Here is a 24,033-nt window from a genome sequence, read left to right as displayed (position 1 = left end):
GCGGCTCCCGGCCTGGACTGGCGTCCCTGGGCTGAGGCGGCGCCCGAGGCTTGCAGGCATCTCTAAGCGCCGCGCCCGAAGCTCGCCGACGGCGACCCAAATGCCCCTGGCCACGGCGGGGGCGCTGCGGGACACCCAGCGGCGCCCGGGCCCCGCACCGGGCTGCGCCGAGGCCCCGCGGAGCGGGGGGCGGGCGGTGCCGCCGTCAGTCAGCGGCCGCGGAAGGCGGTGCCTGAGCGGGTTGGCGAAGGCGCCGGGGGCGGGGCGGGGGCAGAGCCGGCGGCGGGCACGGCACCGCCGAGGCACCGAGGCGGCGAGCGCGGTCGGGAGCGCGGTGGGACGGGCGCACGGCGGAGAGTGGGGCGTCGCGGCGGTAGCTGCTGCCCGCCCGTGGGAGGGAGGTGGTGACGGCCCCGCCGCTCCTGCCGCTCCTGCTGCAGCTGCTGCTGCTGCTGCTGCTGCTGCTGCTGCCACCACTACCACCACTACCACCGCTGCTACCGGTGCTGCCACTGCTGCCACCGCTGCTGCCGCTGAGGTAAAGCGAGTCCTGCTGCATCCGCTGCAGCTGGTGCTGCCCCTCGGGCGGCTGCCGGGGCACGGGAGCGGGGCGGGAGGGGGCGGCGCGGAGCACCGGCCGCCCCTGCGGGGTGACAGTCCGAGCGGCAGCGCCGCCCCGCGCAACTTTTTCCCCGTGCCGGGGCGGGCCGTCCGCTGCTGCCGAGGCCGAGCCCCGGGGATGGTGCAGCCTGTCCCCTCGCGGCCGGGGGCGGCTCGGCCCGGCGCTTCCTGGACGGGCAGGGCGAGCGGCCGCCGCGGGGCTGCCCGGGAGCCCCGGGCCCGGGTGGCGTGGGGAACCGGGCTGGTGCCCGTGCCGGGATACAGCCCCCCGGGCGGCGGAATGGGTGTCCATAGGGAGCGCTGGGGCGGGAGCGGTCGGCACGGCGTCCTCCGTGTCCGGGGCTCCGCCATCGGCCCCGCGGCGCCGGGGAGAGCCGGCTCGGTGCAGCCCTGCCCCGGCGGTGGAGGGGCTGCAGCCCCTGAGCACCGGCCCCGGAGAGCGGCTGCTCTGCGGCGGGGACTGCGTGTCGGCGCGGGGCTCCGGAGTGGTTAACCTGCCCGCCTCTTCAACGGGACGGAAGTTCAGACTGTACTGCTTTCCTAAGTTTTTTAATTATCACCTCCCTTCGTCCATAGTTTGCAGCCTTTATAAGGTCTTTGAGATGTTTCAGAATGAGATGCGGTGTATAGTGCTTAGAGTACTAATTCAGTGTGTATATATTTGGACTCGTTCAAAGACTTGTGATAGAATCTCCACAGATTCAAAATAATTATTTCAGACTGTAAGTGGTATAAAGGTATTACTACGTGATACATCACGGACCTCACTTTCCTGCAGAAAATAGTGTTCTAATGTGGTACTTGGTCGTCTCCACTTGGAGAGCATATTTCAGAGAAAGCTGCAGTTTGAGTCACAGGTGTGTAGACACCTAGTGGGGAGAAGACTTGGTCTCCAAGCAAATTTCCCTGCTTACCCCACAATTCTCATTATTTCAGTGTCCCAATGAGTATGTTAATCAGCTCTTCTATCTACCAAGCTTATCCTGCAGTGGAAGGGAGCTTGCGTTAGGCACTATTTCTCTAGGGATTTTTGGAAATTGTTAGAGAGATTGCAGTGCAAGGAAATATGGTTATTAAATTTGTTAATATAAAGGTATGAAGAAAATCTTTGCATCTTGTACTAGGCATGCTGTAGCAGTAACAGCCCACCCTTCTGGTATCGCTGTGCATGTAAATGCAGTGTAGAAGTTTTTATTCTCCAGCTCCAAAGACATGATATCTTGTGTGGGAGGAAACCCTTGGGTACCAGTGAAGTGTGAGCCAGATGTCATTTTTAACAGGGGAAGAAAGGGAGGGTGAAGGGGAAGATTTCATGTCCCCTTCGTTTTTCACCTAAATTTGTAGGAATGTCTCGACTTTTTCTGTTGAATTTTAAATTTTTATCCCTACTGAAATGCTCAATATAAACCATTCTGCTGAGAGATCGGAATTCTGCCTGAACTCAGGAATCTTTTAGTGGCATCATGCTCTTAGACAGTAAATAAAAAACAAATGAACATTGATTCTCCTCCAATACTTCTTCCTCCTTTTCCATTTGACCAGCCAAATGGAAATCCAGTAATAAAATCATCTCAAATATAGGAGTATTTCTCCTGAAGTGTTTGGTTTGTTTGTTTTAATCTATTTAAGATGGTGTCCAAGCTATATATTTAAGGACCAGTCAGCTTGAGTCAAAATGCCTCAATGTAGAGACTGTGTAATTTCAATTGGAGTAAAAGGAATTTTTTTTTATGCAGGATCTTAGCCAAGCACTCTAAGAGGCATTTTGCATACACTGTGGTGTTACTGAGCAGGTGTGGAAAACTGGTGTTTGTCCCTGTGTTAGATCTATATGCAAGGCACTTGAACTCTGAGTCTTAGTTCATCCCTGAACCCGAGACACAGTAACAATAGAAAAAGGCATAAATCCAAGGAGTTCACAATGGCTGACTCACGGGATTGTCTCCAGGTACATGCACCCTAGATCAGGAGGGCATATCCCGGGTACTCTGTACTGAGGATGGTGCTGATAAGTGAGCATGAACAGGTACTGCAGCTCTGAGCCCCAAGGAAACTGGATCTGAGGAAACTTTGCTACCATAACTTCATTGAGTTTTTCTAACGGTTTGAGTTTTTAAAATATGCTTTAAAATTGTCATAAGAAGTTCTAGTACAACATTTCCAGTTCCAGTATGTTCAAGAGATTAATAAGAGACAGAAGTATTCATTTTAAATATATGGCCATGAAGTTGCTATCATACATTTGATAATAAAAGATCAGAGGAGTAGGTCAAGTCAGTTGAATTATGCAGTGTTTAGAAGACTTCGTTGGCTGCCAAAATGCCCACAGGCAGTAGGAGTTAAATAAGTAGTTGTAGCAGAGCACTTGTTGAATCTTCCTTAAAAAGAAAATAAATATTTCAGAGTATTTAAAGTAGTCAAAGTGGTAATTTTCTAGCAGGCTTTGCTGCGTGCATAGTTGGTTTTGATTGGAAACATTTGTATTAATCATAATGCTTGGATCAAAACTGTTAAACTGCATTTTTTTTCTCTTGCTACATGAAAGAGGAGAAATCCATGCTTTTGTGAGGGCTTCTCTGCTATTTACTTGATACACTGGTACTTGTACTTTTTCCACAGTTTTTGTCAGTAGACTTTTCTCTGGTAGAAGAAGCAAAATTAAATACAAGTGAAACTATTCATGCTAATTACAAAGTCTGTGATATTTGGTAGCATCAGTCAGGTAGGCAACATAGTTTGGTTTTTCAGAAGTGGCTGCAGAAATCTCTAATTAAAACTTTGTTGGGAGCTGGGTGCCTAATACACATGGATAGATTTGCAAGTTGTTAAAATAAGTACTTATGTGCAAGCTTTTTGAAATAGGAAGTCTAATTCAGGCTCACATAATTCTTTCCTACAACAAAAACTGGTTGCAAGGGATGATAAGGAAGTTCTAGAAGAACTTAACAAGATTTTCTTCTGTGTTCTGTCACGAGAGATGTTGTGCAACATGCTGCAGGGACCTGATGGGCTGAAGAGGAGCCCAAATTAGGGATCAGGTTTATTCACTGGCACAGAAAGTCCATATGCGTTCCTATAAACACTTCTTAGCTTGTCAATCACATTTCAAAGGACTTGATGACTGAGGCACTAGAAAAAATGGTGTGGAAAAGAGCTGTCAGATGTTCCCTGTTCCAGCCCTGTCTACTGATGTCTCTTTATAGTGTAAAAAGGGAGTGTTTCACAAAAAAAAAAAAAAAAAAAAAAGGGCTTTCTATACATTGAATACATAGTACATAGTCAATATTTTCCTGCTGGTTTTACACAGCTCTCTCAGGTCTTTTATTCAGATGTAGTTTAGGACTTTCAGTGCAGCTTTGTGTATTTAGTACTTTCTGGTTTCCAGTATAGCATTTCAAATTACGATTTGGCTTGTCTTTTTAAGTAGATGAAAATGAGTAACAGTTGAAATAATATTTAGAAAGCTTTCACTGTTCTATATGTCTTCAAGCAACTGTTCTCTAAATAGATTTGGGTTTTAGTCATATTTTTCTTTTACTTTATGGTTGGGCAACCTTGAGCTAAAAGTTCAGGCCTGTGTTCTCTTGCCTTTAATGTAATTTAAGCCTGTACCCTGATACTTCACTCCTGCTAGGGCTGCTTAGGTGGTCTGGGTGTGCCTGTTTCAGTTGCTGATTGTTTTTCTAGTATTATACCATAAACACATTAAAAAACATCTGGAAGATAGGGGAGTGGTAAAGCCCCTCTTTAAAAAAGAAAAAGGGGAAATATGATAGTCATCAAGTAAAAGTTCTTTTGAGTCTTTGGTTCTTCTACAGATTACAAGAAGACGCGTTCCTCCAAAAGGTTTTTGAAATACAGGCTTTAGGATGGGGATTGTTACCCATCCTCACCCTTGTCATAAAGAGGAGGAGACTGGATACCCCAGTGGTCAGTGCTAATTACAGTAAGCTCCTCCTCTGTCTTGACAGACCTTTTGTGGAGAAGGGGTGTGGCTGTCTGGCTCGGGGGAGATAGTATATAAAATCTTGCTGCCAGGTTAGATACTGCACTAGAGTGGAGAGGAACAGCTCCAGGGCTTAGCCCTCTCACCCTGAGGCTTTTCAGTAGCCGTAAGTCACAGAGAAGGAAGTGTGCCTCATACTGCAGTGGTACAAATTTGGTTGAAGTAATTTGACATATATCCTTTATAAAAATGCAAACATTAGCTGTAGATATTTTTTGTGCTCTTGCTTGATTTTATTGTCACATAGGATTCTTGTGTGGGACAGAGTCTTTTCCAGGGTTGCAGAAAGCTTAAGTCAGAGGTAGAATACGAAGTTCACAATCATCAAGTGAATGTGAAATGATTTCATGACATTTCTCTTCTCTTTCCAGGAAAAGCATGTGTGCAGAGTTTGGTGGCAGAATATTTAAGGTATGTGGGCAGTCTGTGGCAAATACACCTGAAGAAAGCGTGACTGCCTGAAGAGTCGGCTGAACTTGTGTATGAAGACAAAGAAGTGCCAGGAAGCCCAGGAAAAGAATTAATTGGAAGAGTATTGCTAGACACAGAAGAATTGGAACTTTTAACTTCTGCAACAGACAGTGACTAAGAATAAATACATTGGTAAAAATATCAGCAGTGAAAAGGCAGACTGTGTTTTTTCATTATCTTTTGGATTTTATTACTTAAGAGACATTTTTGTCATCCCATTTAATTCATCTTGAATTTCTCTGTACATAGAACTATAACTGGACAATTGCATTTCAATACTGTTTAGTAACACTTTTGAATGTTAAATCATTTGCCAAGATGAGTGCTGAGGGATATCAATACAGAGCTTTATACGACTACAAAAAAGAGCGAGAAGAAGATATTGACTTGCACTTAGGAGATATATTAACTGTGAATAAAGGTACCTTACTAGCACTTGGATTCAGTGAAGGGGAAGAAGCAAAGCCTGAGGAAATTGGTTGGTTGAATGGCTTTAATGAAACCACAGGGGAGAGGGGGGATTTCCCAGGAACTTATGTAGAGTACATTGGAAGAAAAAAAATATCTCCCCCCACTCCAAAGCCTCGTCCTCCTCGGCCTCTTCCAGTAGCACCAAGTCCTGCAAAAGCTGAATCAGAGAGTGAGCAACAAGGTCAGTATTCAGAATGTGCATGGTTTCAAGTATTTTTTTTTCACAGTCTTGTCTCAGTGTACTTTCATGTATATAGCACCTGTTGGTCAGCTTTTTTTAGTGTACAGCTCATTTCAGTCAATTAAGAATTGTTTCTACATTGTAATGTTTAGCTCACACACTTTGTAGTTTTGTGTAGTTTGTCTCAGGCACAAGGACCAGTGACTTACTGTGAGGTACATCTCACAGGTTAGAAAGTCTGCTTCTAATTCTCCATTGTAAAACCTTAAGTGGAAAATGAGCCAGTTAACATTTATTTTAGCTTTCTAAGAAACGGATGGAAGTATTTCCATCCGTTTTGTGGTTCATCAAACTCACTATTGAGAAAGTTCTCAGTGAGTCCAATACTATGCATTCTAAATAAAAGTATGTTCTTACCACAAATCTCTTGCTACCTGCAGAAGATATATTCTCGTCATGGGGGGTTACCTGTGGCATTAAAGGTAGAAATGAATATTTTAAAATTAAAAATGTAATTATAATAAAGAGAAATTCAGATTTATAATTTTGGGGCTATGGCATACATAGAAAAAGATATCCTTATATGAAAAAAGGTTAAACAGAGGAAATAGCTTCCTAAGTTGCTTTTTAAGCTTTATTTGCAACAGGATGTTAGGCACAACTCAGAATTTTATCAGAACTCTTCTGTTAAGAGAAGAAACAAGTCTTGTCTTGTAAAATTGGAAAAGCTTTGGCGTAAAAAACCAAAAGAAACAAAAAAACTCTTCCTCCAAGTGATTTTGTCTCTTTTACCTACTGGCATTCAGATAGTTGGGTTTTACAGATCAATAAGTCAAGTACATTTTAGAATGGATTTTACAGCTTATTGGAGAAGTCTAGACTGGCTTTTATTTCCTCAACTTCTAATGCTTCATAAATTCTCTGGGTTTCTAACTGTAGGTAATAAGAGTTGTAGTATGTGGTCATGATTTTCACAGTGATGCCATTGTAATGAATTGTATCACTGCACTTCCTACACAGAAATGTTTGCAGCATCACTTGCAAATTTGTGGGATTGGTTTATCAACTTTCATCCCTTTGTGCGTATTATAAGTTTATATTCAGCTGTGGCGATAACCAGCAAATATAAGTACAGAAATATACAAAAATATATGTGGCAACCAAGTTAACCTGGCAGAAGCATTTCTAGGTTGGTGGGGACTTAATAAAGAGTGAATCTGCAGTGGTTTATATGGCAGTGTTCTGAAGCAGGTGTTCCTTACAAGTCTGCAGTGCCTAGATGTAAATCATTGTTAGAATGAAGTTGAGAGCAGATGAGGCTGTAGGGGATTTTAAGTTGTGCTGTCCCTACCTCTGAAGTCCTTGAACTCTTAAATGCTAGTCATTAGAGCCTCATGTTTTCTCTTTCGTTGGCATAGTTCTGAAAATGGAGTATTTCCTTTTAAAAGAAAAACTATTACATCTCTGATCATTCTTTTATTGGATATTAATTATGCTGTTCAGGTGACACTGGCTGTTTTCTTAACCCACCTGTGGAGATAATCATCACCATCCTATGTAACTGCAGAAGAAACATGTTTTTTTGGATAGACACCTCAAAGTTGACAGGTTATTTTGAGAAGCAGAGAATGGAAAGAAAATCCCATTCTTTACATGTGCATGCTGTGGCGAAGCAGCCAGCGTCCTGGCTTTGATCTTTATTGGTTTAAAAAGTAGCACTTTGTAACTTCTTTGGTTTCTGTACTCATGCTTGCTCTATGCTTCTGTTCACAGCACCATGCTGTGAGCTGGCCGCAGCGCTGCGCTGGGAAGTCCTGGTGTTAATCTTGCTGTTTCCAAGCCTGCCTCAGGACTGTGTTTGTAACAGACATTTATGGGAGTTTCAGCTGCTGGGAGTTACTTTGGGAAATTCTGCTGCAGATTTGGGGGGGCTCTGCTTATGTGTAACCTTCTATGTGAGATTTATTGCCTTTAGACAAAGTACTATTTACATGCAATGTGTTTATTTTTAATACCATGGGACTCTGGGAATTGGAAACAAGAAAATGTTCTGATTTGACTGAGAATCTTCATCTCAAAGCCTGCACACATAATCTTGCTGTGTTCTAAAATGCTTAAGAATCAGCTTGCAGTCCAACCTTGTTTTCTTCTGATAAAGAAAAAAGGACTTCCCATAGCTGGTTTTGAATTAAAGATTTTAAGCTTCATATAAGAGGCTAGACACCTCCATAATGCCCTAAGACCAGGGATTAGACCCTTCTGAATAGAAATTTGAACTTCAGGCTTAATTACTGTTAAAATAAAGTATGCTTTCCTAAAAGAAATTAGGAAAAGTAATTATAAGTAGTCTCTTTACAGATCTTTTTTTCTGAAGAGATCTAAGGCAGAGAGTGCTTTGAATCTTAGAAGCAGAAATTTACTGAAAGAGTATTATAAAAATCAAAATGAAGGTAAGATTTTTAAGTTGGCAGAATGCTACAAAAGTTAGGGTAAAACCAGAGATGAGGGCAGAAATACAGTTCAGATAAAGAACAATTAAGCAATATATGTTTGATTTTCAGGTGGCTTCACTATTTTTGTATGTGTTATTTGGGGCAGGGAATAGCACAGTTAACATTGTCCAGCAGCCAATGTAATGGGCAGTAGACCAAAAGATTCTTCCCAAAATGATACTTCTCTCTGCACCCTTAGAGTGTATTTCAAATAAATTAATGTGTAGTGTGAAGCTTGCCTCACCAAATGCAGTCAAGTTTACATTTTCACTACTTGATGAATTGAAAGTACAGTGGATTAAAATGACAAATTAATGAGGAACTGTAATTTAAAACTTCTTAAACGTACCTCATTTATTTGTAATCTGTATCCTTTTTCAATTCTGTAAAGAGGGAATTCTGTATGTACTCCTGTTGTGTATATGTTGAATAAGAGTATCAGAAACTTGCGATTTCAAAGAATATATATGCATAATCAAAGAAGTTCCATTAATTTGCCATATACCTAGGTTTATTTTTTGAAGAAAACTTTTTAATACTTTCAATACTTTTTAATACTTTCAATACTCTTTAATACTTAATTACTCACTCTGAATGGTTTTCCCCCTTGTGTATATTAAGCCTGATCACTTGCTCATCAATGTCCAGATTGCTTAATATTAGATATAATTTGCAGTATTTAAGCACAATGCTGCCAGTACTCACAATGCTGTATTACTCATAAACAAATAATTATAGACATCTGAACACACTTTGCAGTCAAGGAGGCTGTTGACATGGGCAGAGCTGCTCATCAGGCCTGTGTCTTATGCATTCAGTCTTAGAAACAGGAAACTTCCTAAATGTTAAAAACCAATCTGAAAACAAAACCCTCCTTGCTGGTGGTCTTATGTTCCATTAAAACACTTAACTCTTTCCCCATATTTTTATTTTATTCATCACTTATTTTAAGTTTCTTGAACCATTGGTTAAGACAGGAATTGGCATTCCTTGGCTGAAATGCTAGGACTATTATATTTTGCCTGTCTTCCCCTTGTCTTTGTCAATAAAGAACTAGATTTAGTCTGATTTTTTTGGAATTTTTTTAAAATTGCATCTGAAAATACATGAAAAGAAAAGAGAAACAAAAGCCCCAAGAAGACTCTAGCACCTTGTAGTCTCAGGCCTGATGCAATGTCAGAGCTATGGCAAGGCAGATATAATTCCTCTCACTGTTGAGAGATTCCAAGTGATCCAACATGCCACATTTTTTTCCCAGGCAAGGGTGCCTGGCTGCTGCTGGGAGGATTGAGGTACTTGCAACAGTGGAGATACAGCATAGGGTCATCTTTATACCTCTCAGTAGATATCTGAAGTTCATGTGAAACAGTAAAGATTTTACAAGACTGGAGTTTTTTCTCTTGGAATGATTTTTTTTTTTTTTAATTGAAGCTACATTAGAGTGGTTCCTCTCGCTTATCCCAGTTTTCCTCAAGTCTTTGCAAATGGAAAGTGCACAAGCTGTACAAAGTCCAGATATGTTTTTCAAACATTGATTCAACTCATCTGATACAGCCATATACATTTAGAGTTGATTCATACAGTATCATTTCCCTACCTGTTTTGTGAAGGCTGATCTTAAGCAGACTTTGGAACATAAAGCTTTGATTGATGGACTGAAATACTTACAGATTTACCTTGGAATGCTAAATTCTCACTTTGAAATGAAGATCAGATTGCAGAAAGGCAGACCAAAACTTTATATGAATAATTTGTCTGGTTTGATGTTTTGACGCTTTCTGTAACTTCCTGTATAACTAAAAAGGGTTGTTTGTGTTGACACTTTGTACTATTTCAGCTGATTTTGAGCCTAAAAATAATCTGAAGCTCTTCCTTCTTGTGGTGAAGCTATAAAACAGATTTTTTTTTTTTTTTAAGAATAAGTCCAAACTCTTTTTCACTCTTCTCCTAGAACAGATACAGATCAGCAAGTTACACAAAGATAATGACACATAACATTTGGAAACTCTTTCCTTTCACCAACCAGGTTATGCAATATCTGATAGAGTTCCAAACTGACAGAGGGCATAAAACCGTTTGTGCGTGGTTTAACTGAGTGTGTTGTAGGATTTGTTTCTTTAATTTTCCTATAAAGCCCGTGTAGCAATTCATTTGTGAAAATTACTTAGATTTGTGTATTGAGGGACATAAGAGTGAGTGAAATGCGGTGAACCTGGAGCCTCCATTGGCAAGAAAACAGTCATCTTGGATGATTTAGGCAAATGGAAAAAGGAAATTATGGGATGATGAGCCACTATCTCATGACAAATACAAATGGTAAATATATTTACCATTCAAGCCAGGGCCCTTGAATTCTTTCTTTTTAGAACCAGTTAGAGTATAAGCCTTTGCCCTGCTGCAGTTGTCAGAACTTCGTTGCAGTCATGAATTTTCACGTCAGTTGAATTTTACTTGCACTGAGAAATGGGGCAAGTTCCTGCCATAAAGCCTTGCCGGCTGCTTGTGATAACATTTCTAGGCAAATTTCTAGCTGCCAGATAAGCGCATGCATCTGAAAACAGAGTCCTTGCCAACTGCTTTATCACTACTGATGATGGCAAAGATTTTTGCAAGCTTCACTGAAGTGAGATAGAACATTTTTTTTTCGCAGCGATAATATCAGGGTTGATAATAACTAAAAAAGCCTTTGTAAGCACCACAGGAAGCACAGGGATAGGCTTTGCAGGTCCGAGTACAAACTGCGCGCGGAGAGAGGGCCTGGGATAGTTCATGGTTGATGCGTGGCCCCACCTGCTGGTGCAGGAGGAAGGAAGCAAGAGGGAGGAAGGACCTTTAAACACGCTGTCTCCATGTTGCATTTTAATCCTCACTGGATAAAAATTAAAGTGAGAGAGAGAGCTTTTTAAAATAATTCTTGTCTTGAAAAATAGATATTCGTGTGAAAAATGTATCGCTTGGAGTACACAGAACCCCCCTTTTAATCCTCAAGGCTGATCTTAGACTGAAAAGGCTTGTGTGACTGAAATGAATCTTTTTTCCCTGACTGTATCAATCTAATTAATCTAACACATTATTTTACACATTTTTGCATTAAGAAGCTGAAATAATAAGACACTCCTATTTAGCTGCTGTAACAAATATTTTTCTGTTTTGTGTCATACTGATTTTAATATGCCTTCCTGTGATTACAAAGGCAGAACTATGTTGAGTGACTTTGCTTACATTTTCTTAGCCTCCTGTTATACTGATTTAGTCTGCTAATACCTTGTGCTGACATGAAAGCTGGGGCAGATGTAAAGCATGGCAAAGGTGAATTAGCCTACACTCTCATTGGAATCATCTTTGTCCTGTAGCTGTGATCCAGGAACATCTGAAAAAAACCTTCACTGGTTAGCAAATAGTTCTTACTTAGGCTTGCATATGATAACATCAGTTTGTGAGTTTTAGCAATACATGGTACTAAGTGTTTGCCAAGAATGGATCATTCAGCACCCTAAGCAAATAACCGTGCCCACTTAAATAGTTGTGTGATGCCATATATGCATCCAGATTTTCTTGTGTGAAAGAACACAAGTCTGTAACTGCAGCTGGCTATGCACTGTTTCACATCTGCGTCTTACCAAAGCCACTCTCCATGATGAACATCCATGAAATCAATCTGAAGTCTAGAATACAAAGAACTTCTTTATTTTCATAGCTAAGAATGACAAAGGGAATTACACAATATTAAAGACATGGTTATTTTAACTGGAGAAGGGTATTAAGTCCTGAGAATACTTTGGTAAGAATCTAAGTGCTTGAGAGAACTTAAAGAGAATTTCTGGCTTAAAAAAAATAGTTGGTTAATAGTTGCTAACTTATGTTCAAAATACATGTCTAAAATGCAATTCTATTTTATGGTTTCATTAAGATGCTTGTATGGATTTTTTTGTTAGGGTTTTGGTTTTTGTTTGTTTTCTTTTTTCTACTGTCTTGTAGAAATGCCTGCACCCTTGTACATTGCCTGAAATCTTTTCATAAAGTGTTAGCAGGTGTAACCTTTTTTACTAATGGGACTGCTTTTTGTTCAGTCTTTAATAAATGCTGTATGCTGCAGTCCACAAGGGTAGCACCTAAATTTCGTTCCTTATTTTCATGTGTTGACCCACTTTATAAATTAGTTTGTATGTAAAATAGCATTAAAAAATTATATTTAAGCTGATAGCTTTTCAGGTAACGAGATTCACAAGGCAGATTTTCAAAAACTCACTACTGCCCTGATCCAGGGAAAGATGTGATTGCATATGGTTTCTACACTTCAAAAATATCTTTTGAGACTATCTTCTACTTCAAAACTACTATGTAAACTATGACATGAATGATGAAAAACATCTTTTACAATTTAGTTAGCTGTCAGACAATTTTCTCATTCAATCCACTAGGTCTGTTTGTATGTGCTCCTCATCATTTGCTATGCTAGAACATTTCCCAGAGGTCAGTATCTGAGATAATTTCTTCACTGGAGGTTGTGGATGTTGAGAGCAAGAAGTTAGATCTGCCTTTGGTAGGTCTAAACATGCCAGTTTCCATCTCTGCTGGCAAATCACTTGGTGGCATCTGGGACAGGAAGATGCTCCTGCAGAAGGGACCTCTTGCAAGAATGGCAGTTACTTTGAGTCCATTTAGCACTCAGCAATTGTATCTTTCCAGTAAAATAGATGGGGTTGATTTTTCTCTGTGGGTTTTTTTCTTTTTAGTGTCTGTGTTTTAAAAAAACAAAGTTAAGCTCTGCTTTCCTTGAACATTTTGATGCTTTCCTGTAAAACACATGCACACCTTAAGTTGTAAAGGTAGTGGCAAAAATCCAAATTATTCCACTCTAGAACATTTAATTCAGGTGGTCTCTACCTTGCTCTTTTTCCTCTCTGGGGTTGTATTTGTTGGATGCAGCATGTTTGAACACTCCAGTTCCATAGCCTCCTGCTCGCCACCTGGGAAGGAAGGAAGCATAGCGCAACCTGAAATCTGTAGTCTGAGAGGGAGTGCACCTCTGAGCAGCTTTATGCTGGGATAGAATTACTACGACAACCTAGCAGAAGGCATGGCTGCACCAGGTTTGTATGTCTTGTTTACAGATATAACAGCGGAATTTATTTGTTGGGGTCAGGAGAGAAAACTTCAATGCTATCACCTATTTTTCCAAGATCTCTCCATCCTGCTTGGATAACATTGGTAGATAAGCAGACAACTTGGAGGACTATTCATGGCAAAGAAACTTTTGAATGGTACACTGCAAATCAATGTTTCAAAGCATGTTACAACTTCTCCAGCAGTCTCTCTCAAGGAGAAGCCTCTTAGTTTGTGAGGTTACTTTTTTATTTCCCAGTCCTCTTCCTCAGCTCTTTTTTGATGGAGGTAGATGAAGGCACTTAAATTAGGGAATTAATGAAGGAAACCACTAATTATGCATCATAGTAGATAAGGCTGCACAGCTGTATGTGGTTTCATTATCTCTCTATCCAGGAACATTCCAGAAATAAGCAGTTAAGGGGAAAATTTTTCAGTCTTTTTCATATTTGCACATGGTGTTCAACACTGTGAGCACAAATTCCAGTCCTCTAGTGCTTGCTATTTTTTCATGCAAATTTCACTGCAATTTTTCATGTGCTGCACTTGGATGCAGGGAGCAGGAAAATGTCTCTTGTGTTTTCAACCTTACCCTTGAATCTTTATCCTGTTTTCAACCTTATCCTTGCCAAGACACAGCTGCTTGGCACAGGTGAGGAGCAACAGAGACCGTGGCAAAACCGCCCATCATTTCCTGCTTTGCTCTTAGTTGACTGGCACATGCATGAGAGACATCTGCCCTGATGTGATCTGCCAAGAGCTGTGAGGTGCCAGGACACCATGGGGTGCAGCGAGGTGTGATCTGGTACTTGGCCTTTCAGTCTCTGCTGGTATATGGGTATTCTGTGAAGGCTTGTTTTAGGTACTTTGGAGTAAAATCTGTACAGATGTTTAAGTACAATTTAGAATATATTCTGGCCAGTCCAAATCTACTCAATTGTTCTGAAGCCAGAGGAATATAGCTAGTCAGTAGCCTAAATAAGTAATTTTCTTAATAAGAAGAAGATTAAGGGAGGCTTTTTTGCTCCAGTGCAAGCCGGTTCTAGCCATAAAAATTTTTCTAGTCATCCTCATGATCTGGCCTGGCCAAATGATAGAATTTTAAGGAACAAATTCTAAACAGCAAGTAGCAAAAATTTCTTCTGAAATAACCAAAAATAGGACCTCTGTTCATTGAACGAGGGCTTCTTAAGGGCACAGAGTGATGAATGTTTGAATTCTCTTTGCTGTATTTATAATTAATTACTGTTGGTTGAAAGATTAGTGTGTGTTCCCTGCAACTTCCATGTTTTTCTGACTACTTCTTGGATCAAACTTAGTGCTTAAAATTCTAAAAACCTTCTGGTAGCCTGTGTAAACTGCAGTGCCCTACATGAAATAAGAGATTTTCACAATCTCATTATTGTCAGGATTTGGCAATAATATTAAACCACTGGTTGAACAATGTTTTCTACAGAGCAACTAGCATAAAATCTTGCTTCTTAGCAAGTTGAAAGTCTCATCTATTTTTGATATTAAAACCTTCACTGAAAAAGCTAGTGGGCTGCTGCTGCCTTCCAGAGTGATTTAGGATGCAGGACTTTGAGTTGCATGAACAGTTTAGCAAAAAAGGGGAAGACAGTTACCAACTGTTATGCTTTTTCTCCAGATGTTTCCTCTAAGACAAATATGTAGAGTTTTATTATAACACAGTAAGAACATGCCAATTAGATGAATATGGTTGTTTTGTTGGGGGGGTTTTGTGTGTTTTTTGGGTTTTTTTAATTCTCAATGTCTGTTTGAACTAAATAGCCAGTCAATCAAATACGGTGGTAAATAGTCGAGTAGTTTGGATGGAACATGCCCATGCTTGTTAATGTGAGCTGCTTTCTTCTAAATAGAGTACTAAAATCCTTTCTTCAAAATCCTTTTGGATGCAAGCTGAAAATAAAACTATTGTAAAATACTGATGTTCTTGAAAATACTATACATGATTGAGGGGTTTTTTCCTTTACTTCAAGAACTTGTTCATACACAAAGCCATAGGTTACTGTTCTACTTTCTCTTAAATTTGTGGCAAAACCCATCTCAACTTCAGAAGGAACAGGATCAGACCTATAGTCAAGATTTAGCAGCATTGGGAAAAATCCCATAGTTCTTAGTCCTAGTTCTTTTTGGCAAAATTCACCATATCTTTAGGGTTTGGAGCAGAAATCTTATCTCTTTTTGGAAGAGATTCCGGTATACCAGAATCATAGAATATGAATGTGCGTGAAATACTACACCATAAACACTGGCGTAAAGAGCAGAGTCTGACTGTCCTTCCATAAATTTTGAATACAAGTAAGGGAAACTCTGTTGTGAATATCTCTTCTGAGGTTCTGGGCTAATGTAGGGCATGTCATTTCACCCTGTTATTCCTGTTTGGAGCTCCTAACTTCTAGATGAATTTAAAGCCTGTTACTAATTAGTTGAAACTGCTTCCTTTGTACATATTTAGTGTAGATTACTTAACTTTTTATCCCTTTAATATCCAGTACATGATAAGAATTGTGAATTTAGTAGTAAAATGTTTTCATTTAGGAAACTACATATATTTAATTGTATTTGGTGATGACAGTATAGAAACTACTTTGACCAGGTTACTTTCTTTCAATATATTCAGAACTCCTCACTGATACATATTAAAAATTTGCTCTAGGGTGATAGATACTTTGGCAGGGCTGATGTTTTCCTTAGGGCTGCCTGTTTGGGTGATAATGTGATAGTAATAGGAGTTTCTTATAATTGAGGAAGTGATTTGATGACAGTTTTATTTGTATATTCTTTTACAGTAACAAATTATTATACTTAGAATAAATACAGAGTTTTATCACCTTGATGTATGTGTGTATAGACACAGAGCTGCACACTACAGTAGGAGAACATTAAGGTTTCAAAACTGCATCTAAATCTTGTGTTTATACATAAAAGTACAACTTCTTTCAGTGTGTACCATCTGATACAATTTTTTTTTAGTGATACAGTTGTCGCACCCTTTCCCCCATTTATTCTTGCTTTCTTTTTTCCAAGGTCTTCACTGAATTAAAATTGCTTCATTCAGGTTGATCATAGTATTCATAGTATTAAGCCACCTGTTCTTCACAGCCTTCAACCTTCTCTCTGGAAACAGGTTTTTTCATTGATACTTGTTCTCTTTCCAATGACACGACTAATTAGTGTTTCATAGAACTTCATAATGACAAGTACTAAATCATCTTTAGGACACTTTTGTGAGCAAAGGTGCTATCATGGTTCCTGTAAGGAATAAGGTAAACAAAACAGACAATTAAAAAACAACCAAACAAACAAACCTACTGCTTCAAGATAGTCTAAGGTTAATCTCTTCATGCCATGTACATTTCACTTCAAAAAAGTGAACCTAGGAAGTAACTCTTAAAAACTCTTAACATATGAGAACCTTAGCAGTTACATTTCATTGAGATAAATAAAACCAGGAACCAAAAATGGATTAGGTTTGATTCTGTAAATCTTTATTTGTCACAAGGAGTGAGTACCATATTCTCACTCCATGTCTGGCTTCAGTTACTAGGTACTGGATGTCCAAAACAACTTATTGCAGAACAAATCTTCCTGGCATGCCTCTTCCTGCACCAGCTGGAACCCAATATAAGCATCAAAATCAAAATAATTACTAGAACGTGAATGCACAGATTCAACATATATGGTAACATAATTTAGTGTTAGCTTACTTGTTTCATGATTTTGCAAAGCCAGAGTTTCAAATTCTCAGTACTTTGTTGTACGTGTTAGACATGCCTTGCAATAGAACATTTCAGTGACACGTTTTAAGCACCTCTTACTTTAGGTTTTTATGGTGCATCTCTGTTAGTTTTGAGGGGCTTTTGTTGTATCATAGTTGTGATTCAGAATACAAGAATTTTTTGCGAATGGTGACATTACATAGTAAATTACCATTCTTGGAACTAGATCTTTGCTCTTCTAATACTAATCAATAACTTTCTTCCTTGAAAGACGCTTTTGCTTCCGTCTTTATCTTGCCATGTAGTAAACTGCAACCTTACTTAATCAAGAGGTGTGGCAGTGCAATTTTATCCTAGTATGACAAAGTTCAAAGCTTTTCCTGGGTTACTCTGTTGCTAGCATCATACATTAGATTCCTCTTTCAGGAAACACTAGTTTAGAAAGTGGAAGTCAAGACACCAAGTGTGGATGACAGATGAGTAATGGGGGAGGTATGAAAAATACTCTTGACACCTGGAATGGTTATTCATTAACTTTCCAAACGCATTAGAAATGTGGAAAGAGTGTTCTGCCATGGAGGAATCTGTGCTGTCTTGCAGGAGACTTCTGCCAAATTGGAGAAATTGAAGGATATACTTACTCCATATGAAGTTTTCTGCTCTTACTCCCTATGAAGTTTTCTGCACAAAGACCTTTTTGTTTTTAAGTTTTTCATTTTTCATATCTTTAGATGTTAATATGGAAATTGCAGGGTCATTGGGTTTGAGTGCACAATCAAGAGAGAGAACTCTGGAGAGCCATGGCATTTGATCTTTGAAAACTATGTATTAATGCATGCTCCTCTGAAAACCCCAGATTGCAAAAATCATTTGTAGTGGGCTAGAGAGCTATTTGACAGATTATGTGCAAGTACATACATGTGTGTTTCATTATTTGATTGCCTTAGGAGACTGGTGTTTAAGTTGGCAGATCTACTTACTAAAAGCAAAGCTCTTTGGCTGGCAGGATTACAGAATGCCTGAAGGAGAAAGTCCAAATGCTGAGAGCAAAAGAGAGGGAACGTGTAATGTGCAGAAAGCGTGGGGAAGCTATAAAGCCAGCAGGAAAAAATAGACTTGAATATGATTCCAATTTGTTCTGTTGGGCTCAAGTTGATATCCATGCAGAAGTAAAGACATGAAATTCTCTTATTTCAGTATGAAGTTAATGTTCTGGAAAATACTGTGTTTTCTATCATGCTAAGTATTATTTGGTTACCTGTTTGCAGTTTGTCAGAAATCTTTATTCCATGCTTATTTTCTGACTCAAATTTTAAAAAAAAATCACAGTTTGCTTAGGATATTTACAGAGCACTGTCAGACTGTGACATAAGTGGCCACTATAATAGGCTATGAAACTTTGTTCTTGTCTTTATTAGCATGACTCAAAACTCCACTGTTGACTCCCAGTAGATGTTAAATTTCTGCATTTAATTTTGTGATATGTAATTTATAGCTATTCTGGGAAAAAAATAAAATAACCCCCCAAGCCAGTCTTTATGCATTCAAGTTTGGAACAAAACTATCCTGCAACATTTTGTAATCAGCAGACAAACAAGTTGAGTGTGTGTAGCTAGAGAAGTCTACACCTGTGGTCTTGCACTTTCTTGATGTCTTGCTCCTCAACCTCAGGCAATACAGAGTAGCATTTTGACTTGGTTTTTTGTATTGCTCACTCCTACCTGAATGACATTATAGAATAACCAGCCACCTTGCTCTGTCTCCTAAGACTTACTTCTCAGTTTGAGAGCAAGGTTTGAAGTAAGGGAAGCTGACAGGTGAAAAGCAGACTGATGTACTGAAACAAGAAAAAGAGAAGCAGAAGGGCTGGCTCCCCTGAGAGATCAAGAAATATGCTATTTGAAAAAAACCCAAACCACCAAAAAAGCAAAAATAAAAGGGAATTTCCTTTAAATAAGGCCAGAGTTTAGATGATTGCTCATACTGATACATCTAAATTATTTTAGGGACTACAAGTGGCACATTTACCATGAAAGACTAAAATCCTTTGAGAGGTAATAGGTCCTGCAATAAATAGGTCCGTGGTGGTAGCATAGCAGAGCTTAGAAGAGTTAGACCAGCTGTCTGCTGCCATTTTTGAGGAGCTTTATCTTGAAAATCCTCAGTAAAGTTCTCTGAAGTTGCCACATCTGAGCTGTTTAGGAGACAAGTTTTTCCAGCTTCATGCATGCAGTTCATGTGAACTGTGCTTAAAAACAAGGAGTCATATGCATTTTAGAAAAATCAGGTCCATTTAAAATTAATGTATTCCTCTTTTTCCTGTTATCAGCAGGGAACTGTTTCTTTTGGAATTATTTTCCTTCTGGAAGTCAAGTGAGATACCCTTTTTCCTTCTGGCATAGCCAATAGATAGATAGATTTGAAAAGGCAAAAAAAATGAGGAAAAGGTGTTCCCTTCTGCTAGGACCAAATAAAGGTAACTGGTTCTTTCTTCTGGCAAGATGACCAAGGGATTCCTCTGGAGCACAATAACAGAAGACCATAAACGTAAGACTTTCTTTCCTCTCTCTCTCTCTTTCCCCCAGCCCCCGCACCACCCCACACCCAGTAGGATAGCAGGAAAACAAGCAAGATATACCTGGCATTTTGACAGAATAGTCAATTCTCAGTCCTTGCTGGCCAGTGTGGAAGAAGGCTTATTCCAGTCAGCCAGCAACCTTTCAGCCTCTCAATCCCCCACCCATTTCTTAGTGAGTCATAGCTAGAAGGCCTTTTCACATGTTTGATCACATATTGCTCAAGTCAGGAATGTATTTTTACTCCTTTATTGCACCCTATAAGCAACATTCCAAGTCAATTGAGTGATTTTTGCTTTAAGCTCTGTACATATGTGGAAATGGAGATAAATATATAGATAGATAATGCCACTATATTTTCAGATATGGATGGGTTAGAAGACCAGCTAACTTTCTTGGCAGGAGCAGGATGGTGGAAAAACTGATTTGTATGTTTTATGTGTGTAACCTCTAGAAGAGCTGTACATGAGCAGTACTTAAAAATTCAAGACATTAGTTTTTCTTGTAATTGTCATGTATACACTTAGTAGTCCTCTAAGCTCAGAGATAGCATTGATCCCGTTACCCATGAATTTTCTACAAGAAAGTTGGAGAATGTCTACAGCACATCCCAGATGTAGGGCATCTGCTGAGTAGCAGAAGTAAGAAATGGAAGCAATGGATCGGAATCCTTCTTGCTTATCTGTTGGGTCTTTGTAGAGGGCCTAAAAAGAGCTTCTGCCTCCTCATTTACTCCATGAAATAGCTGCTTTTATTTGATTCACCTAAGCTAAAGATCATACGGAACATGTTGTCAGTTCTTAACCAGATTTATGTTTTTCTATTTTTGCCCTTCTGTAGCTTACACCTTCCAAGATCACTTACAAAATATTTCTTTCAGTTATTTCATCCTATTCTGTTCAGTCTCACTCTTCTACCACTGGTTTTCAAGAGAGAGATTTTTTTTTTTGTTTTAGACCACAAGGCACTCTAACACTGTAAGGTTAGAAAAGGATTTCTTGGATTTGAATAGTTTGGGTTTTCTTAGAGAGGCTTTGTCTCTTGTTTTTGGTCTCTGCAAATGAATGCTCCCACTGCAGACTGAAATCCTGTTCCATACCTTCTTACCCTGACATCAGTTAATCCTTGGCTTGCAGATGGTGACGTAAAACAGCCAGTTTTTCATGAGCACCATCTTTGTTGTCATTGTCAATTTTCTTATACACTTCCTATAAAGAGGTTTTACACTGTATGAATTTCATAACACAGTGTGATGGTCAGTACACAAATTAAGGTTTCTTGCCAGTTAGAGTAAGTTAACCAGTTGGAACCCTGACAGCTTTGTAAACGTTCATGAAATTCGTTTGTCTCCCTAAGTGCTAAGGTCTGAATTAAAGCTACCTCAGAAGAGAAGTGTGAACAAGCAATGACTTATGAAAGAGAGATCTTTAGGTTCCTGCATTAAGTACATGTACTTGATATCGTATGACATCTTTTTTGTTTAGGATCTTGGTAGTATGAAATATATTGGAATAAGAAAATAACACTGATATTGCTATCCAGAGAAATCTCCACAGGAGTATGATATGGGTCAAAAAATATTATTACATATAGACTTAGAGTTTTCTTCTTCATCTGAAGGTAAAAAGGATGGTGGGATTACCTCTCTATAGATTCAGTCCAGGATTTTCCTAATAATGTTGTTTCTGTATCTATGTCAGATCACCTGATGGTTTAATGGCTGTAAGGATTAACCCAGTTTTACTTTCTTATAAGTCTGCCTTTCAGCATTGCTGTATTGCTGTATTCTGTTGCTACAGCTACGGCTCTAAGCTTTTCATTTTTTCTTTTTCTTTTTTTTTTAGAGGAGGAAACGTGTTTGATTTGATTTGAAACACATTCAATTTTTGAATAAAAGTCGTGGTGCTGGAGAGCTGTTGCCATTGTTTGCATTTTTTTTCTGGGTGACTGCTGTACACTCATTATTTTTAACTTTCTGTGTACTTACAAATGTTTCCCATAATTCCCAAAAGATGAAGGAGCAGTGTTGACTTTTATCTGTCAGCAGCTTCTGCCAGTTCTTTTATGTAAATCTTCCAGATCTAAACAACTTGACTTCTCAAGCATAGTAATATGCATTATCTTTTTCTTGCAGCTGTGAAGAGCGTATTCTTTTCTTCTAGATTTTTTGTCTGTGGATAGTTTGACAGGGATTTGTTGTCATTCTTCTCCCATTAGTTTCTCCACAGCAAAAAAGTAACAAAACAAAGCATTCTTTCAGAGCAAAACAACATACTGCCCTGAATTTTTATGTATTATGGTTATTGAATAAAAAGAGAATGCTTTAAATTCTGCTCTTTTCAAGCAGAGATGCTATCACAAACCAGTGTTTGCCCTGCATAAGAAACTTTATGCTACTGGAAAAAACAACACAGCAATAAGGAACAAAGATCCTTTAGAGCTAGGACAGGTCATTCTCAACAGTGTTGCAGTGACCATGGTATCTTACAGTGAAGGTTCATCCACCTTCATAACCTGTCTTGGCTACAAAGAGCAGATGCTGGTGGAGCACTGTTTCTAACTGTCACTATTTATATGGAGAAAGGGAATTGAGGTTAGTATCTTTGTAGGATAGCACCAGACATGTTACTGCTTTTTAAAATACACGTTACTACTTTTTAAGTGAAAATGGTTTCAGCACATGAACTTGCTCTATCTATTAAGTTTTATCTGATAGAGGTCATTGAAATAGTCTCACTATGGCTTTCCACTGGTCGGCCAGAGCCACAATTTTCAAGTGCCTCTTGAGATGGACCTCAGCATTCCTTCCCTTAAAAAGATAGGCAACTGCCTCTTTCCTATGTTTCAAATGTTTTCAGGAAAAAACAAATACATATTTCCTCTCCCACTTGCTAGGAAGAACTCAAGAACAAATTATGGACCAAAATGTTTTTACATGGGAAGCCATTCTGAGATGAGATGATAGAAAATTCAGGTTTGAAGACGAAAATAAACAGGAGAATATAAGCCCACTGCATGACCATGTGTCCTTGTACAGTCTAGATAATATTCCAGGTACTAAAGTTCTCAGTTCTTCAGCTGAGTTTTATCCCTTGAGAGGTCTGGTCTTTGTGCATTGAGATGGGCAGTGTAATTTCATGAGGAAAATTCTATGTCATTATATGAAAAGAGACAAAAGCATGAACTGAAATTTAACATGCAGCCTTAGTTCTTTAATTCTTTCTTAGTTCTAAATGGTCTTAAGTTTTGAGTGCTTGACCTTGGTGGTGGTCTTGATGCTCTTACAATATAGTTTTGTTAATGTGTCTATGTGGTATGGCAGGCATCAGAGGGAGCTTTGCTGCTCATCCCTTATGGAGTGACTATAGCAAAAGTACCATGCAAATTTTGACTAATAGCAAAAGTACCATGTAAATTTTGCTAATACATACTAGATGTATTAGCATACATCTAGTCACTTTACATTAAATTGTATTTTTGGTGAATTTTCACTCTTGCTTGGGCAAAAAAAAAGCCTAGAGTGCAGAAGTTAATAGAAATCATGGCATAAATATCCTTGGGAATGATGAGGTAGTTTGTAGAAAGGCTGCTGGCAACAGTTCTAAGGGAATACTTAGTTAATCGTAATGCCAGTGAGGGAGGTTTTGTTTTGAGAACTATCAAAATTTTTTTCTAATAAGGACTTCTATGTACCACCACTAAAATCTGGATGTTTAATGGAATAATAACATTGAAGCACTGGGAACTTGATAAGTAAGTCACAAGATGCAGCTGCCAGTGGAATATGCTGTTTGTTCTCTCACCAGCACTACCTATACTACTCTTGACCATTCAGTGGTATATATTTCCCTTCTTGATAGTATGTATGGTTTCATGTCAAACCACTGCCAGAAGCTGAAATTGTCATTTAGTGTCTCTGAGGAGAACTAAGCAGGCCAAGTTACTCAAGTTCTTGCAGATCTCAGTTCTTTTCTAGTGCTGGAACAGCCATCCTGAAGGAAGGGGAGGGAATATAACAAGCCTCACTTCATGAAAAAAGCAGTTCTGCACTTTATTAGTTCAGCTACTTGGTTGACCCTGTCCTGTTCCTTCCTTTCTGTCATCTCTGTCATCATCTCCTTGCATGTGGTGATGCAGTAAGTTGGTATCTACATCAGAGCTTACCTCTCATCTGCTGGTATGTCTCTGACTGAAAACTGCTGGCAGGGAACCTGCAGATGTCAACAAGACAGGAAAAACAGGTGTTAGCTTATTAATTTTTTTTTTTCTGTCATTGGAATCATGCACTGAAATCCATGCTGGCTTGTTCTATTTAGAGATGTTAACCTGTCCTTCCATTTAAAGTGATGCTCGTAGGGAATGTGAG

The 24,033-nt window shown here is 39.3% G+C and overlaps 1 protein-coding gene across 3 annotated transcripts in view; it reads left to right on the top strand.

Moving 5' to 3' along the window:
• Positions 1-272: 272 nt before the first annotated feature.
• PIK3R1 (phosphoinositide-3-kinase regulatory subunit 1) overlaps positions 273-24,033 on the top strand; it is a 60,260-nt gene continuing 36,499 nt past the window's right edge. For all 3 annotated transcript variants that reach the window (XR_011678956.1, XM_071425279.1, XM_071425278.1), the window contains exons 1-2: positions 273-538; positions 4,999-5,750. Coding sequence is in view for 2 of the 3 variants with exons in the window: in XM_071425279.1 (XP_071281380.1) it covers positions 5,417-5,750 (334 nt within the window). In the remaining variant the exon portion in view is untranslated. The remainder of the gene's footprint in view (positions 539-4,998; positions 5,751-24,033) is intronic.

Source organism: Agelaius tricolor, unplaced genomic scaffold, assembly GCF_023055355.1.
Source record: "Agelaius tricolor isolate 1412-34295 unplaced genomic scaffold, bAgeTri1.0.p SCAF_4, whole genome shotgun sequence".
Taxonomy (NCBI): domain Eukaryota; kingdom Metazoa; phylum Chordata; class Aves; order Passeriformes; family Icteridae; genus Agelaius; species Agelaius tricolor.
This window is presented reverse-complemented; position numbering and strand designations above follow the sequence as displayed.